Source organism: Felis catus, chromosome A2 (assembly GCF_018350175.1).
Source record: "Felis catus isolate Fca126 chromosome A2, F.catus_Fca126_mat1.0, whole genome shotgun sequence".
In the NCBI taxonomy this organism is placed as follows: domain Eukaryota; kingdom Metazoa; phylum Chordata; class Mammalia; order Carnivora; family Felidae; genus Felis; species Felis catus.
The window spans coordinates 21131171-21148740 of record NC_058369.1 but is presented as its reverse complement, the minus strand read 5'-3'; the positions used below and the strand labels follow the sequence as shown (position 1 = coordinate 21148740).

Sequence of the window (17570 nt, the reverse complement as noted above, 5' to 3'; positions counted from 1 at the left end):
CCCCAACTCACCTTCCTTCCTGTCCCACCCCTGACCAACTGCCCTGCCCTGCCAGCCAGGCCAGCCAGCACTTCCCAGTTCTGAACCCCCAGCTATCCTCCCCACCGGCTTCGGCCTCTCACCCGCAGGGACTCGGCGTGGCTATGCAGGCAGCGGCTTGAGCCCACAGTCAGGACCCCCGACAGGCCAAACAACGAGCGGCCAGGGGCCTCCAGCACAGGGCCTTCCAGCGGCATGTGGTTCACCTCAGGCTGAGGAGGACAGTAGGAGGCTGAGTCCACCCCCCACACTTACCACCCTCACCTTGGGGGGGGAGGCGTGGGGGGGGGGGCGGTCTCCAGGACGGGTGGTCTCTGGAGCAGAGCTTGCAGGCTCCCAGCCCCCGACCCCCGCAGACCTGGCCGCTATGGTTGTAGAAGACGAGCCAGTGGGCAGGGCCCAGGAGAGAGTTGCGGTGTCCCCCTTTCTGCAGGGATTCTGTGGAGAGGGCTTCCCCCAGGATCACGTGATGTCGCACTGTGTCTGCATCCTGGCAGAGAAGAAGCTCAGGGACTCCGGGGAACACCAAGTGCCCAGGACAGTATGTTCCACCTGCCCTGTCCCTTTGTCATAGGATGGGAAGCTCCCCCAGGTTTTCACCCTCCCCTTCAGTGGCCCTATCCCAGTGACCTCACCAGGATGCTGCTGTTTCCCTGGGCCTCCAGAGAACGGTTTGTGGGCACGAAGATGGTGTAGGCCGTGGCTGCCTCGATCTGGGGCACCAGGCTGTGGTGCTGGGGGCAGGAGGCCAGGGTCACCAATGGGCATAATCCCCCTCAGTCCCAACCCCGGGGCCAACCACCTCCCTCCAGGCCCAGGGGAGGGCGCCCCGACCAGGCACTCCCCCTCTCTCCTCTGTTCCTTACCTGCAGCAGCTCCCGGAAGAGGTGGAAGGCAGGCACCGAGTCTAGCTGCTGCAGCAACCCCTGCCCGTGCAGTGCGTCCCCTCTCGGAGGCAGTAAGACCTGACGTGGAGCATAGGGGCTGGTCAGTATGTCAGTGCCCCTCAGCTTAGGATGTTCCCTGTGCACACCCCTCTGGCCATACCTGGCTGAGGACATGTAGGACACCATTGGTGGCAAGGAGGTCAGCCACATCCACGCTGGCATTCTGTACCCAGACCCTCTGGAAAACAGCAAGCAGGGCTCAGCCACAGGGAGTCACAGGTAGACACTTAAGAGCGGGTACAGCACCAACAGAGACTCTGCTGGGCACACAGGCAGCTACCGGTGGCCCCTAGCCTGGCCCAGACACCCAGAGAACCTACCAGATGGGTACACAGACCCACACCAGGACCCATGCACAAAAGGGACAGGTATGCACATGCAGAGAAAGACAAACAGACGGCCCCTGGCAGGGCAGTCACTGCTGGTCCCAAGACACTGTCCTGAGTATGCCCTCTGCCGGCCCTGTGGAGGTCGAGGGGACCTCAATCTCATCACCGGGGACCCCCTTCTGGGAAGTCCCCCACCATGTTCTGCACGACCCCCTCTCCTGCCCAGAGTTCACCACGTACCCCACTGATGTTGTGAATCTCCCAGCGTGTGGTGGGGCTCAGGGTGGCCACATCCTGCCCAGCCAGCCGGGCTAGCTCCTCCTCAGAGAGGGCACCCTGGAGAAAATGGGCCCTGTGGGGCACGGAATCAGGTTAGTGTAACCTACCCTGGGACCAGGCTCCACCCCAACAGGTGGACATAGGTCGTCAGAATGAGAACCTCTGGGGAGGGGCGGGATCTCACACAGAAGTCCCTTTCCCAACCCAGCTCCCTGCCCTGGCTGCCCACCTGACCAGGTGCGGTAGCATCCTTGGCTGCAGCCAGAAGGCCTGGTCCTCGGGGCTCAGCCTACGGATGGCAGACTCAGAGGGCACCAGGGCTGTGACTCGGCTGTCGGTAGGAAGAGTGATGCCAGCACTCTGTGCGCATGGTGACAGGGGGGCAGGGGGAGTAATGAAGGCAGCCACCTGAGATTGCTTGCTCCCAGCCTGCAGGCCTGCCCCCACCTCCAGCTCTTGGAGCTATTATGTGGCACCTCTGCATCCAGGGAGGCCTCCTGGATTTGAGCCCCAACCCCAGTATTCTGCCCTGTCCTACCTTGATCCACTGGTAGAAGACAGAGAAGTGGGCATTTGCCTCCAGCTCCTAAGGGAAGGGAAAAAGCTGAAGTCATCAGTCTAGGGACAAACCCAAGCCCCCTCCTCACCAGGACCCTGAGCACTGCCTCTTCCCACCTGAGGTGTGTGAAAGGACCCCCCCCCACCACCACCGCCACCCTGCCAAACACAGGGACCCACTCACCCGGAAGATGTCCCCGTAGCAGTTGAAGCCATCACCCCCATAGCCAGAGGGGCATGTGCAGACCCGCTGACCTCCCCCCACTGCTTGGCAGGTGGCCTGAATTGCAGGTGGGGCAAAGAGACAGGGCCCTCCGTTCAGTACTCAGATGGCAAGCTGGACAGCACCCCATCTCTCTGTTCACCCTTATCATCTATCTTCCTGCTGCCTGCCTGTCTTGCTACCCAGCCCCACCATCTGTCTGTCCATCCAGCCAGTCTGCATTCATGTTGCTCCTTTGGTATGCCTGGCCCTAGGTCTCCAAGGTCACTGAGCACTTGACATGAGTTACCCCACTTCATCATGACAGATGAGTTGGGAAAGCCCAGGGTTGAGGGAGCACCCAGGAGGAGACGCCTGAACTGAGAGCAGGAGGAGCTAGCTGGGAGGCCTTCCAGAATACGTGGGCAGAGGTGCAGTGGTGTTAGAGCAGAATGAAGTCGGGACAGACAGCAATGGGCTCAAAAAGGCCACAAGAGCATAGAAGAGGGTAGGGGGCAAGGGAGGAGACGGGAGGCAGGGCAGGGGTTGGGGCCTTAAGAACAAGTGAAAGCTCTATACGTGGACAAAGGGGTGACATGGTTTGGATTTGTGGCTTGGATTCCAATCCTGGCCATAGACAGGGACAACCAGAGAGCCTCCCCCAGGCTCCGAGCCCTCTCGCCCCCTCACCAGGTCATGGCAGCCACCGTTGCCTGCCCGGCAGGGGTCAATAGGACTGCACACATAGCCATCCCCTGCGAATCCCAGCTTGCAGGTGCACCGGCTCTGGAGAGGTTAGAAGCAGAGGGCCTTATCTCACCAGGGGCACGCCCCTCTCCTCCTCCACTCCCCAGCTGTCCATGGGCCTTATGTCCTGGGGAGCCTTGTTCAGACACATGGAGCTTCTCCAGATCAGGATTCTGAGGCCCTGAGGGGGGGCTGGCTCTCCAGATGAGCCAACAGAAGTGATGGCATCGGCAGGGAAGCATCCATGGGGACTTGGTACCCCTCTGCCCTCAGGCCTGGGAGAGGTCAGCAACGTGTGGTGAGCAGGCAGGTGTTGGCAAGGCTGGCCCCAGGGCTGGCGGCACAGACCCACCTCTGACCCTGCCACCCTGCTCTGATCCTTCCCACTGAATGCCTGTGTCTTGGGCTTGTCCCCACTGCAGCTGAGTGGTGACACTCCCCAGATCTCAGTCGCCCTCCTCTGCAAGTTGGGGGAATCTCAACCTGCTTATTCTGGTCCTCGGTTCAGGACTTTAACATTGTGTAGCTTCTTGTGGAGTGGAGAGTGCCAGCCCTCATAGCCAGCTGGGTGCTCGCCATGGACACCCCACAGGCGGGTGGCCCCAACCATCATGAGAAAGGTCCCTGCACACACTGACCCAGAGCCAGCCAGGCCTGGTCTCCCGATCGGCATACTAGACACTTGAGTGCCACCTAGTCCTCAGGTTCACGGGTCTGATGTGCCTCACAAGGAAAACTCCAGATGCTCAGACCCTGTGGCTGGGGTCTGAGGCTGCAAAGCTCCACAGCTGGATTTCCAGGAGTCTAAACATTTGGGGATGCCACTTTCCTTGGGCAGGAGTCTCCCCCTGCTTTGCTCAGCTTTGAATTCCTAAGTCTAGAATAGGGACTAGCATGTAACACACTCCTGGTGCCGTGTGGGAAACCAGTGAGTGAATGAGTGAACTCATGGTCAGAAGACAGTGGCCCTGAGGCCAGAAAGAGCAGAGGACTCGTGGACTCAGTTACGAGAGTCCTCATCCCGAGGGATGGGAGCCGCGGCCTTCTGATTTGGGGAATAGGCAGCCTTGGACTGGTGCTAGAATGCGCCTTCCTTTAAAACTGTCATGGCCTTCATGTTGTCTCCAGGACACGTCTGCTGCTTCTAGACTACACAACTCAACATTCCAGACCTGCATTCTCACTTGTGTCTGAGATGTGAGACCCTCAGCTGGAGTTCTTGGGAGTGGATGCCCATGGAGCCAGATGGGGTGGGGTGAGAGACCCCCAGAATGAAGACCCCTTGCCCCACTCTGCTGCCTCTAGGCTTGCTGTGCCTCACCTGCCCAGGTCCCACGTAGCTGCAGAGGGCATCGGCGTGACAACCACCTCTCACATCCAGCTCACACTCGTCGATGGCCACACAGACACGGCCGTCCCCGCTCCAGCCTTTGTGGCATGTGCAGTGGTGGTTGCCCAGGGCCCCAGGGACACACTCAGCCTGTGAGAGCCACGATGAAATGACTCAGCTCTGCAGGATGGTGGGCTGACCCTCCCACCCCTGGGTCAGGGCTTCAGGAGAGAGACAGTGAGACTGACATTTTCTGAGCAGCCACCACGGTCTGGGTGGGAGCAGGGGTTGCTGGGTGTACAGGAGAAGCCATCACCCTCGAAGCCATCGAGACAGACACACCTGCAGCCAGTGAACAAGAGGCCTCCAGTGAGCCTCTGGAAGAGCTCAGAAGCCGAATGAACTGACATGCATGGTAATGGACAAGGCAGAGGGGAAACGTGAGTCCTCACCTGGTAACGCCTCCCTGGCTAACACAGCGGGCGTGCAGGTGGCAGCTCTGGGCCCGTTCCGTGGGCCCACAGTTCACAGAGGACTCATTGCAGAAGTGGCCGCTGAAGCCTGGGGCACATGTGCCACGCTGGCACACACCCCCACTGCCTGGACGGTTGTCACAGAGACCGTGGACGCAGCCACAGTCTGCAGGGAGGAGATGGGATCAGGAAAGCTAAGACAGGGGCAGAGCTGGCCGGGAGCCAGGATGAAGCCACGGGAGCACTGGGGACAGGGAATGGGGCAGCCGGCATAGATTTGACTTCAGGGTCACAATATCAGAGGCCATCCCAGACTCAGTGGACAGGCAGAAGAAATGCAAGCAGGGCCATTCATTGCTTTCAGTCACCCCATTCTAGCTTCCCTGCCCCCAACAGCACCATCAGAAAGTTCTTTTGTGGGGCGCCTGGGTGGCGCAGTCGGTTAAGCGTCCGACTTCAGCCAGGTCACGATCTCGCGGTCTGTGAGTTCGAGCCCCGCGTCAGGCTCTGGGCTGATGGCTCGGAGCCTGGAGCCTGTTTCCGATTCTGTGTCTCCCTCTCTCTCTGCCCCTCCCCCGTTCATGCTCTGTCTCTCTCTGTCCCAAAAAATAAATAAACGTTGAAAAAAAAAAAGAAAGTTCTTTTGTGTGTCTGACTTAAATCTCACATGCTTTAGATTGAACCACAGCTGTCATCCTGGCGTGGGTGAAGGAGACATCTATTTTTGTCCCCAAATCCTCCCCTCCTCCCTCTGGCCTTCACTCTTCCTCCTGGGGCTCTATTCCCCTTCTTGAGAGTCCCCAACCCTCTTTCCAAGCAGAGCCTTTTTTCCCTGGCAGGCAGCCTGGGCCAGGACCACCCACCTTCCTGGCACTGGTCTCCATGCTTGTTTGGGTTAGAGCAGATGTGGCAGGCGATGCCTTTGTAGTCTGGGAAGCAGAGGCAGGCCCCGTTGCCCCGGACCCCGTCGCTGCACTGGGGGTGGACAGGAAGAGGGACCAGTCATGGGGTGGGGGCTGGCCTTGCCCTCCCCCACACCCTCTTCCTCCATGGGGTGGCTCTGAGCTTCTGCTCCCCACGGAAGACCTCACCCTGGAAGAGACCGAGCCACCGATGCTGCCAAAGAACTGGGGCCCTAAAAGACACCCGGCCCTGGAGGCTTCACGGGGGACCTCTGCGCAACCTAGAAACACACAACCCCTAGGGTGTCTTCCCTGCCCTCGATCCTACCAAGTGGCAAAACAGAACACACAAGAAAAGCACTGACAAATAGGTTTCATGAAAACAGGTGCCCAAGTCCATCTACTTAATTATTTCTAATTAAAATACTAAAAACAATATGGTCCAACTCCCTCTGCCTAAATGTTGGAAACCTGAGACCACAGAGCGGCAGGCTTGACTCAGACACACAGGGTGTCACTGGCCAACTCCCACCCCTCACCCCAGGGCAGTGGGGGGACTCACGGTGCCTTTGCCATAGCAGGGGTTGGAGAAGCCCCCAGGACACTGTATACAGTCAGGCCCAAAAAACCCTTTGCAGCAGCCAGGTTTCTGTAAGAGACAAAAGCGTGTCTGAGGGTCCATCTGGGGCCACTGCTGCTCTCTGGTCCCATCTCTAGAACAAGGGGGTGCATGAAGCCCCTCTGGGATGCAACACAGCTCTCTGAGGAAGGCAGCCTGCTCTGCCCCGGAGGGGAGGCTCCAGCTCACCAGCAGTGAGCACCCCACACCCAGGCTCACCAGGATAGTCTGGTTGCAGTAGTGAGCGCAGCCTTTCTTCAGGACGTTGAGCCCAGTAGGGTCATGGGTGTAGACACACTCCTTGGGGAAGATGTCCTGGGGTGGGCCGTGCAAAGCTGATCAGCAGGTATGGGGCCTGAGCCGGCCCCTTTTGCCAGGCAGCTCTGATCCAGGGACCACTCAGCACTCTGGGTCCAGAATTCCCACCCTCAGTGGGGCCGAGAGGGACTGAGCCTCCAGGTCCAGCCTCACAGGGCCTTCTCCCCACCCTGACCCATGACGGAAGTCTCACTGGGCAGCCCTAAGGGCCCAGCCAAGGGACACTCACCAGCTTCATGCTGTTGGGGGGGCACATGCTGGTGTTCAGGGCTTGGCAGTCCACACAGGAGCCCTGTGCAGGGAAGGGCCGACAGGAGGAGGGGGGTGGCGGGCAGAGTGGTTAGTCATGGTTTATTTATACAGAAGACCCTAAGTAAGCGTCACGGAGCCAAGCCCCGAGGTATGAGAGAGTCAACTGTCGGAGGGCCAGGGCCGAAGGAAGAGCTTAGCGTGGGAGTGTGAGAACTGTGGCAGAGGGCTGGGACAAAGGGCCAGAAGACGCAGGAGTGATCTTGAAGGAACCATCAACAGCACTGCTGAGACCTGGCGGTGGGGGAGGCAGGCACCTCTGTGGGGTGTGTGCCCAGGCCCCAGCCCTAAAGCCACTGGAGGAGAACAGGGACCCCAGGAAGGCTGGGACCGTGCGGCACGTGCTCACCGCCACGATCTTGTACTGCTCCTCGTTGCAGTGCTTAGGCAGGATGGGCAGGATGGTCGGGGGCAGCAGGACACCCTCCAGCATGTGGATCACGCCATTGGCAGCCAGCACGTCCACTCTCCGTAGTGGCACCCCCTCGGGTCCCAGCAGGATGCGCCCCTGTGGTGGAGCCCAGTGTGCAGCCTGTCTGGCCTGGCAGACCCCTGGGCCCATGCCTCCTTCATCCCCACAGCCCAGCCTGCCGGCCCTCTCCTCTCCCCTCTCCCTGGCTCTCCAGAGCCTCCTGCTCTGGCAAAGCTGCTCCAGCCTCTGTGTCCTGAGCCCTGTAGTGCCTGCTCATGTGGTTTCCAGCCTCTGCGCCCCAAGTCACACGGAATACCGCCCCCCCCCCTTGTGCCCACCCTCCACGTCTTTGGAGCCCCCCCAGTCTGTTGGGCCCCAGGAGAGGGATTTGATCTGTGCCTGCCTCCCACATAGTCCCACCAGGGCCTGCACTCCATGGGGCTCAGAGCATAAAGGCAGGTCCAAAACAGACCACATAACCAGCCAGTTATCACCAGCTCCTCCATCAGTCCATTTGTTCCAGATTTTGTTTGTGGAGCTCACCTCCTCAGAGATATTCACAGCCAGGACCTGGTTTGCCATGGTGAGGACCCGACCCTTGGAGATGAGCTTCTCAATGGTCAGCTGAGGCAGAGGAGAGTGTCGCCTTAGGCTGGGCATTAGCCACACTGTAAAGCCCCAAACAGTCCTGCCCAGGTGACTCACAGCCACCACCTTGGTCCCCAGACTCTCTTCTGTGCTTATAGAGTCCAAACAGATGGGGAGGGGAAAAGGGACTCCCAGGGAGGCCAAGACCTACAGACAAGCATCCAAAAGCCCAGCAGCAGGTACAAGCTGGTCACCCTTCCAGAGAAGAGCCTCTCACCTGCCCATGGCTGTAGATGTGGTACTTCACCAGCTCCTGTAGTTTGGACAGACCCTGGCAAGGGAGAGAGGGCTTGGTAGGGGAGGGTAGAGGCCCAGGTACCCTGTCTCCCCAGCCCCTTCTCCCCACCAAGCTTACTGCTGTGAAGAGGTAGATCAGACGGCCATCACGCAACATGTCCACAGCCTCGTTGCTTGGGACAAACACTGTGAATGGCCCAGGCCCATCCAGGATGGAGGGTAGCCCACAGTTCTGTGACAGCGAGAAGGAGGCTCAGCGAGGTTCGGCCTCTACCTCTGAGGCCTGCCTGGGCCCCACAACCCTCAGCCTGCAGGGAACGCCCACGAGGAGTAAGTGGGAGACAATGGCATTGGGTCCATGCTAACACAGGACCTCAGGATGGTGATGGGCAGGTTACAGGGTAGGGCATGGGCAAAGACCCATACTACTCCGGATCCCCAGATCCCTCTGGGGTAATGAGGGGTCCCGAGCCAAAAGATCAGATGGGCTAGGACCATTCCCCCAAACTCACCTCCAGGATGGTTTCAAACCGGCTGAAGGCCTCAGTAGAGGCAAGGATCTGGCCGATGGTTCTCTGTAGCAAGGGACAAGCATGAGAGCCCCAGAGAAAAGGGTGAGGCTGCGTCAGCCTCAGAGGGGAAGGAGTTCTGTTCCACTCCTGCCCAGAACTGCCCCTGCCCACTCTCTGAACTCTGTGGGAGTCAGAGGTCACCCAGTGGCACGAGATGGAGAAAGGGGAGGGCACTGGCTTACCTTGGGGTCCTCAGGGAGCTCTGGTGGGGGCTGCCACTGCAGAGCAGTGACCAAGTGGAAGACACCATTGGCTGCCGGGTAGTTGGCCTTTTGGATGGTGAATGTTTGCTGGGGGTGCTCTTTGTACTTGTATGTGTACTTCTGCTGAGACGTGAGACCTCTGGCTCATACGGCACAGGCCAGCCTCCTGTCCCAAGGCTCCGTTCCACCTCCACACCATTGCTCAGGCAGCGTCCCCCAAATGTGACACCTCTGGTCCCCAGGCTGGGGTTGCCCTCCTTACCATGAAGTGGTTGAAAGTGACGGTGAGCTCCTGCCCATCCAGTGTCCACCACCTACGTGTCTGCTGGGTCCCCAATTCCTCCAGGATGTGCTGTCCCGCTATGATGTGCTGTTTGCAGAGCTGCCGGGCAACGGACGCCTGTGGGCAAAGGGGGACGAGGGTGCCGAATGGGCCCGTGGCGGTTGTCATGCCACGCTGCCCAAGCAATGGAGAGGACAAGGGGCGTCCCAGGCCTCAGATCCCCAGAGTGTGGCCTCTCTTGGGGCCCTCAAGCCTGGGGCAGGTCCAGGGAGGAGGCAAGGGCTGGCAGCCAGCTCCTCAAGGGGAAGGGCTCACGTTCATGGTCCTGGAGAAGACAGACGAGAGGGACGGTACCAGCACGGTAAATGGGCCCGATGTGGTGAGGATCTCGCGGCAGCCCTGGTCTGGGAGCCGGGAGAGGATGTATTAGAATAGATCTGGGAAAACCTCAGGCATCAGTCCTATGTTTTGGAGAGTTGGGTGGGGGGCACTGGGCCTAGGTCTAGGGTAGATGAGAGGCATCAGGATTTGGGGGACTAGCTCCCACCTCCAATCACACAGCCCACCCCGGCCCACTCTACTTCCATAGCTCTTGGGCAGAGAGACAGGGCATCCTTTCAGAGTCCACCCCTCCCTCCCTCCTAAGAATGTGAGTATGAGGGACAAGGTCACAGGCAGGCGGTAGGGGTCACACACCCAACATGGCCAGGGTGACTCTCAGCCGCAGGAATACCACACCCAGTTGGCTGGCCTTCTGTATCTCATGGAGCAGGTGTCCATAGCAGGCACGCCCATCCCCTACCTCGCCCTCCTTGCACACACAGCTAGGGACATGGGTAGAATGGGTCAGGGCAGGGGTATGGCCAGTCCCCACCTCCTGGCCCTCATGCATCTGTCCCCTCAGGGCCTTTGAACTGAGGGTGCGCATGTGTGCACACTTGCCCCTGCCCAGCCCACCCTCTCTGCTCTGCCCCCGGTGCCCACCCCGAAGCTCTCGTGCCTACCTGGTCTTCCCATCGGAGGTCACCTGACAGGTGGCTGACCGGTCGCAGGAATGAGGGAAACAGTAGGCAAAGCAGCCCGCAGAGGCATTGTGATTGATGCTGACCAAGCCTGGCTTACACTGGCAGGAGGCCTGGGCCACCAGGCAGGGGGAGGAGGGTGACATCACATCTGTGAGAACCACTGGCATCTGCTGCACCCACAAAGCTATGCTCGGCCCGTGCACCCACCAGCTGAGAAGAGGGCTGTCATCTTCTTCCCATTTTGCAAAGGGGGCAACTGAGGCTCCCAAGGGGCCCGTGAGGGCCAAGAGGCCTAGGGTCCAGTAGCCAATAGGGGTGGGTGGACCACGGGACAGGCCCGAGCCAGGGCCCGGCTCACCTTGCCTGATCTCAGGTACAGACACACGGTGGAGTTGATGGGGCAGCCACCATGGTTGATGGTGCACGGGTCATGGGGCAGACACACTGTCCCGTCACCGTGGTAGTCCTTGGGGCAGCGACACTGTGCCTGCCCCGTGGGGCTCACCGAGCACTGGGCCAGTGGGGAACAGGGCGATGGCTGGCAGGGATTAGGGGCTGCCAGGGCAGAGAGAGAGAGAGCCCAAGTGAGCTGAGCACCCAGGAGCCTCATCACGTCTGCAGGAATGGCCCAAAGATGAGGTGAGCAAGTTGATCTAGAACTTGGAGACAGGGCCTCTCTCGGTGGCAGGCTGTACTTGCTATAAATGGCCAGATTGTACTTGCTGGTTTAAAAGGGGGCGCCTGGGTGGCTCAGTCGGTTAAGTGTCCAACTCTTGATTTTGGCTCAGGTCATGATCTCACAGCTGTGAGATTGAGCCCTCAGTCCAGCTCTGTGCTGCCTGTGCAGAACCTGCTTGGGATTCTCTCTCTCCCCCTCTCTCTCTGCCCCTCCCCGGCTTGTGTGCACTCACTCTCTCTCTCTCTCTCTCTTTCTTTCCAAATAAATAAATAAGCTTAAAAATTTTTTTTTTGTTTAAAGGATGTCTTCCCAGCCCCTGGTCATTCTGAACTTGGGCCTCCGGCATCTAGGTCGCTGACTTACCTCTACATTCTCTGCCCTGCTGGGTGTGGCCCGGGAGGCAGCTGCAGGCAGGGGCCTCTGCAGAGCACTGGGAGTTCTGGGGACAATTCAGGGCCTGGCAGATTGGCAGCTCTGAGTGAAGAGGGGGGAGTATTGTGGTGACTCAGAGCTCCAGGTTGGGGAGGAAGGAAGATAGGAACGAAGATGTTCTGCCCAGTTTGCTGTGTAACTCTGGCCAGGGCCTTACCCTCTCTTGGCCTCTGGGCAGTATAGGTCTCAGATGGCATTCCCTCCCCCAGACCACTGTGTCTCTTTCCTACTTTGAAAGAAATTAGGCTTTGGGCAGAAGTCCTGCCGAGGCTCAGGCCCCATCCCTCACCTACTGGCCTCTCTTGCTCTGGTCACTGAGCTCAGTGAGCAGGAGGCTGCCATTCCACCCTATCCCAGCATCCCTGCCCACCTTGGTCACAGCGGGCTCCGGTGTATCCAGCAAAACACAGGCAGCTTCCATCTCCAAGTGGCCCATGGCTGCACACACCATGCACGCAGCTGCACACTGGGAGGGACACACAGGGACACACGGGGACACTGAGTCCCTACCCTCTGCATTTCTAGAACTCAGTTTCAGCTGGCACCAGCCCAAGAATACAGGGCTGTAATGTAGGACCACAGGGGAGATGGGAGCCCAAGGGAGGCTCCTGGCCTAGCCTAGGGGCCCAGGGGGTGGCTTCCTGGTGAAGGCCTCTGGGAACAGTACAGGGCTGGAGGTATGAGCTGGCAAAGCTCACGTCCTTGGAGGTGAAGCGTCAGGCTGAGGGACTGGGAGGGAGCCTGCTGGGGGGCGGGTCCATGGACTAGGTCTCCACAGTTCCCCAGGTGGGCAGTGGCCCTGCCCCCTGCCCCGCCAGCACTCACCTGACTGGCAGTTGGGTCCAAATCGGCTGGGGTCTTGGCACTCCTGGCAGGAGGAGCCACTGAAGTTTTCCTGGCAGAGATTTGCAGCAAGTCAGTGCAGCCCTCCACTGCCCCCACCCCAGCCCTACCAGGCCCTTACCTGGCACACACAGGTCCCATTCCCGTCTATGCCATCCAGGCAGGTCCCACGGCCATTACACGGAGTCTCGGCACCTCCAGGACACTCTGTGAACCAACCCCACCCCCCCCCCCCGGAACTCAGCTGTGCCCCTAGGAACTTACAATTCACCCCTGACCCCAGCGGCTCCGGGCAGCCCCGGCCCCTCCCCAAGGCAGCCAAGCTATGCTGGTGCTCACTCAGTGTCCATTTACTGAACGAGTGGAAGGTGATGCAGGCAGAAGCTACAGATGGGGGCACCCAGGGCTGGAGTATGAGGAGCAGGGCTGGGCCCCCACCAATACCATAACACTGGGATCCCCAGTAGCCGGGGCAGCAGGCCTTCTCCACCACGTCCTTCCAGCACTCCATGCTGCAGCCGCTCATAGACATCAAAGAGTCCCCCAGCTGCACCTCGTAGCTGGGCACAAAGGTGGGCAGGGTGACAGGAGGGACTCCCACTCTGCAGCCCCCAGCCTGGCCTCCCCACACTGGGTTCCAGTGCTCTGGCTCTGCCTCCTCTCTGTCTGCCTGGTCCGGAGCTGAGCACAGGGCTGGCAAGTAGTAGGTGCTCAATAAATACCAGCTGCCCCCACCTCTTCCCTACTCCCTATCTCTGCCCCACTGGAAGGGCAACAGACATGTGAATAAGTGAGTCCCTGCCCTCACCACCCAAGCCTGCCAGGCTCTCCCTCGTCCCCCCAGCCCTCCCCCACCCTACAGGATGCTCCTGGAAGTGGACAAGGATGGAGGTGGGGATCCACACCGGCAGTCCTGTGAGATCTTCTCTGGTAACTCCCGAAGCCAGCCTGGGGGGCACATCCGCCTCTTAATGGCAGGGCACATGGTGCAGGGTATGCGCATGACAAACTTGGTCTTCACATCGCAGCGTCTGGACCGCACCTGGGCAACAAGTGGAATTTGGGGCGAGGCAGCCTGGACCCTGTACCCAGTCCTGGTTCTGCTCTGACTGAGGCAAGGCCTAGCACTTCTCTCCAGGCCTTGGTTTCCCACCTGTTCCAGTGAGGACAGGGGAAGCTGTGAGAGATGGGGAAACCTGCCTGTCACAGGTCCTCCCTGCCACGGTATGTCCCTATACCACAGCCACGGACTTCTGCCCACGGCCACAAACATATGCCCAGAAGCCTCAGAGTCTATACCTCCTGACGTGATGAGAACCCAGCCATTTTGTTAGACCTTAGTTCATTCAGATGACAAAACTGAACCCTGGGCCCCAAACCACCCAGAGACTGGGTCTGTCAGGGACCAGAACCTGAATTCTCAACCTAGTGTCCATTATCACCTCTCACTTAAGAGTAAACACTAAATGCCACAGCAGACACTGCTTGGGAGAGCACAGCGATTCAATTCCCAGGCCCTGGCAGAACCCCTTTGGTCATCACTTTGCCCTGAGCATGTCTCCACTGTGCTGCTAAATGACCCTCTCAGCAAGCCCAAGGGCCTGCTCAGCTGCCCCAGGGGCAGAGACCCAACAGCCAGCCCCAGACCCAAGAGGTAGGCCTGTGTGAGCAGACGTGCACAGGGAGTCTGCATGGGTTCCCTTAGTCCTGACCCCAGGCCTGGCGCCTGGCCCCTGGCCCCACACAAGAACGCGGACCCAGAGGTCCACAACTTATCGGGTGGGCAATGCTGGCGCAAGGGAGCTGTGAGGACCCAGGCGGCTTCCCAGGGGTGGTGACTCAATTGAGTTGGGGCTGAAAGATGGATAAGAGTTGGCCAGGGCAGTGCCCCTGGTAGAGGGGACAGGAGAGGCAAAAGCCAGGAAGTGGAAAGGAGCAGGTGACAAAGTGTGACAAGGCAGAGAGCGGCCAAGGAGAGAGGCCAGTGGCCAGGCCAACTGGTTTGTTTTAAATGGACCACTGGCCAAGGTGGGGGAGGGGGTGGGGGGAAGAGAAGAGACCATCCCCTGAGGGTGCCGGATGCTGATAAAGCCCAGCCCTGTGGTCCCACTCACTGGCCTGCCACAGCCCCTGCCAGTCCACTATCCCTGGGGCCACCGTCATGGCAACAAAGTCCCAAGAACAGTGCCATGCCCTGGAGGGATGGAAGTTTAAGTCTACGTTGTAAGTGGGAGAAAGGGCCATAGGAGAGTGTGTGTTGATGGGAGAGAGGATTTGGGGTTCCAGGGCCCAGACTAGAGAATCTAAGATATTCTAATCTAAAAAATGCTGAACATGCTGCAGTGCAAAGGGAGTGAGCCCAGAACATCTCTTTCCTAGAAGGTTACACGTGTGAGGCCTCTCAAGGCAAGAGGAGAGAAGAAACAGCAGCATGACCCTTCTGAGAGGATCTGAGGGCCGCTTTCTGCTGTTGTGATTTGGCCCTTTCCGCTCATGCCTCTGCGGTCTGCAAAGAAGGAAGTTGCTGAGAGTGGCCTTAGGCCCAGCCGTGGGGCTGAGTGTTGTGGTCTCATTCCCCACCCTGGGGCTCAGCCTTTGCTGAGCCAGGGAATGTCTAGGAAGTTGGGTAACTCCAAGCCTGGGCAGCTGCTGGCTCAGGGCAAAGGCACCCCTGAGGGCCACCTGGCCAGCCGGGCCCAGTTGCCATTGTGGCCACCACTGGCCCGGGGACTGGCTCTCAGAGGAATGGAAGGGTTTAGGGGAGGGAGACAGCACGCTTTCTCGGCTCTTGGCGGGACGGTGGGGTGTGGAGTATGGAGGTGAGCACAGGAGGAAGGTGTCCCAAGGGGGACACACTCACTCTCAGGCTGCTGCATTGGGAAATGTGTGTGAAATGGTGAAGGGTGGATAAGTCAGTGGCTGAATCATACTTTCCGTGGGGAGTGTACCAGAAGCGGGCACCGGGCCCCTCTGCCCTACAGCCTAGAAGGGGCACCAGCCTCCCCAGTGCACAGCGTCACCGCTGGTCCCTCTGGGTCACAGCCCAGGGCTGAATCGGATTCTCTTCTTTCCCGGGCACCTCAGAACCGCCTGAGCCAGGCTCTGGGTGCTGCCCCCTCCCTGCTCCGATCCAGAACTGATTTTGCAACATCTGCTTCCCACAGAGACAGATGTTGCTGGGGAAGTTGAGGAGACATGAGGTGTAAAGCCTGTTGCCAGTGGGAGAAATTCCCTCAAGATGGGGCCTGGGGCCCAGAACCCAAACTGCCTCAGAGGGGCAGCCCCCTCCGAACCCCCAACTGCTTTCTCTGCCCTAGATCAGGGCTCTTCTCCCTCCAACCCCCAGCTTGAGACTACAGGCTCCGCCAGCACCAGCACAGAGGAGACGCTAAGCAAAAGGTGTTTTGAATGGACAAGAGCTAACACTCCCCCTCTTCCAGGAAGCCTTCCTTGCCTCTACTGCCTGAACCTGCCTGTGTTTGAGTCCTGCTTCTGCCTCTCACTGGCTGTGTGACCCACAGGTCATCCTTACCCCCTGGAGCCTCAGTTTCCTAATATTTAGAGAGGGCCTCACACCATAGGGATTGCCAGGAGGGTCGGGTGACTGAGGATGCAAGAGAAGGCCGGTATTGCCACCTCCCTGTTCATAGGAGCCCCGGGGACCATCAGACCTGGCCCAGGCTGGCTAAGCCCCAGCCCCAGGATACCGACTCAGAGGTGGTCAGAGCATAGGTCTTTGACAGGGAAAAATTCCCAGCGTGAGGCCCCTCATCGACCCCTGTCCCCAGAACATGGGGAGGTGGCAAGGCCTATGAAATGCCCTTGTATTTCACTTGTGGGAAAAATGGAGGAGGGAGGGAACGGGAACCCACCTGCAGGGCTCAGTGCAGCCTAGAATCCTGGGCTCTTCCAACCATCGGTCACCCCTGCAGCCTCCAACCTGCCCATCCCCAGCTCCGATCTGGCCCTGCCTGGCAGTGGAATCCTGGACAAGTCCTTCCTCTCTGGAACCCAGCCTGCCCACTAATAATAATGGGGACAGCAGCAGCTGTCCCAAGAATCAAATGAACTTGGCCTCATGGTGGAGGGAACCCTCAACTGTAGGCAGGCCCCAGCCAGGCAACTCTATCTCCACATTCAGGGTGGGAGGCTCTTCCGGAAGCTCCAGTGGGGACAATGTCCCTGCTCCGAGGCTCAAGCAGACCTGCAGCCCGGCAGCCGGGAGGCAGCTGACACACGTGGGACCTGACAGCCACACACTGGGACCCCTTCTCTGGGGACTCACAGGCAGTGATTGGGAGTATGGCTCCAGAGTTGGACAGACCGGTCTCCATCATCCTTGAACTTAAGCTCCCTCAGGCAGAGAACAGGACCCACTGTCCAGGGGTCATGAAGATTCCAGAGGATAATGGCCAGGTGCACCCAGGGGCTGTGCACTTGATAAAGGGCAGCCCTTAGGTTTGAGAGTATTCCTGTTGGCTGCTGCTTACCCAGAGGGAGTAGGGTTGAGTAGACCTCATTCTACCCCTGGGGCCAAATACAGGCACACATACATGTGTGTTCCACAACCCTCCAGGGTTGGGGGTGATTTTATCTCCAATCCCCAGGCCAGATCCCCAGGGTCACAGAGAGACCAGGCCCCAGTCTGGACAGGGAGGGCAGGAGGATGGGCCTGGCTCTGTACCCCCCAACTTCAGGCTGGGGAGCCCTGGGATGGCTGCCCACACCACATGGCTGGCAGGCTGGGTGCAGTTACAGGAGGGCAGGCCAACACACCCCTGCCACCCGAGGCAGCTAGACACAGACCTCTCAGCCTGTGGAGCTGGGCACAACAGCCCAGCCCTCTGGTCTTGCCCGGAGTCAGACAAGTATCGGCTGCCCCATGTGTCCCCCCAGACCTGTGCCCGATCTGTGCACACTTCCCTCCCTGCTCCCACCACTGGCCAGCGGGCCTGGATACCATGTCCCCCACACTGGCTCCTACTCACCTTCTGCCCCCTGGTGAAGCTGGAGCCTGCTAGGCAGAAGGCCAGGAGGCAGAGCAGGAGGCGGCCCCGGGGCCCTGCCATGGCTGGTGGCGGCTGGCGGGCACGCCGTCCAGGACAGTCAGGGCAGCCAGTGTGGGGAACGAGCTTTAGGAGGCAGGCACAGGACAGGCGGGTGGGACGGGGCGGGCAGTTGCTT

The 17570-nt window shown here is 59.5% G+C and overlaps 1 protein-coding gene across 10 annotated transcripts in view; it reads right to left on the bottom strand.

Moving 5' to 3' along the window:
* The window catches only part of STAB1 (stabilin 1), a 27067-nt gene extending 9497 nt beyond the window's left edge, over positions 1-17570 (bottom strand). For 3 of the 10 annotated variants that reach the window (XM_019822633.3, XR_889856.3, XR_006593225.1), the window contains exons 1-35: positions 17375-17570; positions 13292-13428; positions 12831-12946; positions 12508-12593; positions 12369-12438; positions 11914-12009; positions 11475-11585; positions 10791-10987; positions 10412-10542; positions 10104-10231; positions 9723-9811; positions 9387-9524; positions 9104-9247; positions 8862-8924; positions 8468-8581; positions 8330-8383; positions 8008-8088; positions 7402-7560; positions 6973-7035; positions 6645-6740; positions 6369-6455; positions 5768-5879; positions 4884-5070; positions 4680-4773; positions 4423-4581; positions 3045-3140; positions 2337-2432; positions 2133-2180; positions 1824-1954; positions 1556-1667; positions 1087-1164; positions 906-1004; positions 675-773; positions 398-529; positions 123-251 (exon numbers count right to left, since the gene is read on the bottom strand). In XM_019822633.3, coding sequence (XP_019678192.1) covers positions 123-251; positions 398-529; positions 675-773; positions 906-1004; positions 1087-1164; positions 1556-1667; positions 1824-1954; positions 2133-2180; positions 2337-2432; positions 3045-3140; positions 4423-4581; positions 4680-4773; positions 4884-5070; positions 5768-5879; positions 6369-6455; positions 6645-6740; positions 6973-7035; positions 7402-7560; positions 8008-8088; positions 8330-8383; positions 8468-8581; positions 8862-8924; positions 9104-9247; positions 9387-9524; positions 9723-9811; positions 10104-10231; positions 10412-10542; positions 10791-10987; positions 11475-11585; positions 11914-12009; positions 12369-12438; positions 12508-12593; positions 12831-12946; positions 13292-13428; positions 17375-17455 — 3813 coding nt within the window. In that variant the 5' untranslated portion in view covers positions 17456-17570. The remainder of the gene's footprint in view (positions 1-122; positions 252-397; positions 530-674; positions 774-905; positions 1005-1086; positions 1165-1555; positions 1668-1823; positions 1955-2132; positions 2181-2336; positions 2433-3044; positions 3141-4422; positions 4582-4679; positions 4774-4883; positions 5071-5767; positions 5880-6368; positions 6456-6644; positions 6741-6972; positions 7036-7401; positions 7561-8007; positions 8089-8329; positions 8384-8467; positions 8582-8861; positions 8925-9103; positions 9248-9386; positions 9525-9722; positions 9812-10103; positions 10232-10411; positions 10543-10790; positions 10988-11474; positions 11586-11913; positions 12010-12368; positions 12439-12507; positions 12594-12830; positions 12947-13291; positions 13429-17374) is intronic. The other 7 variants (XM_011279482.3, XM_011279480.3, XM_019822625.2 and 4 more) reach the window with 4 other exon arrangements.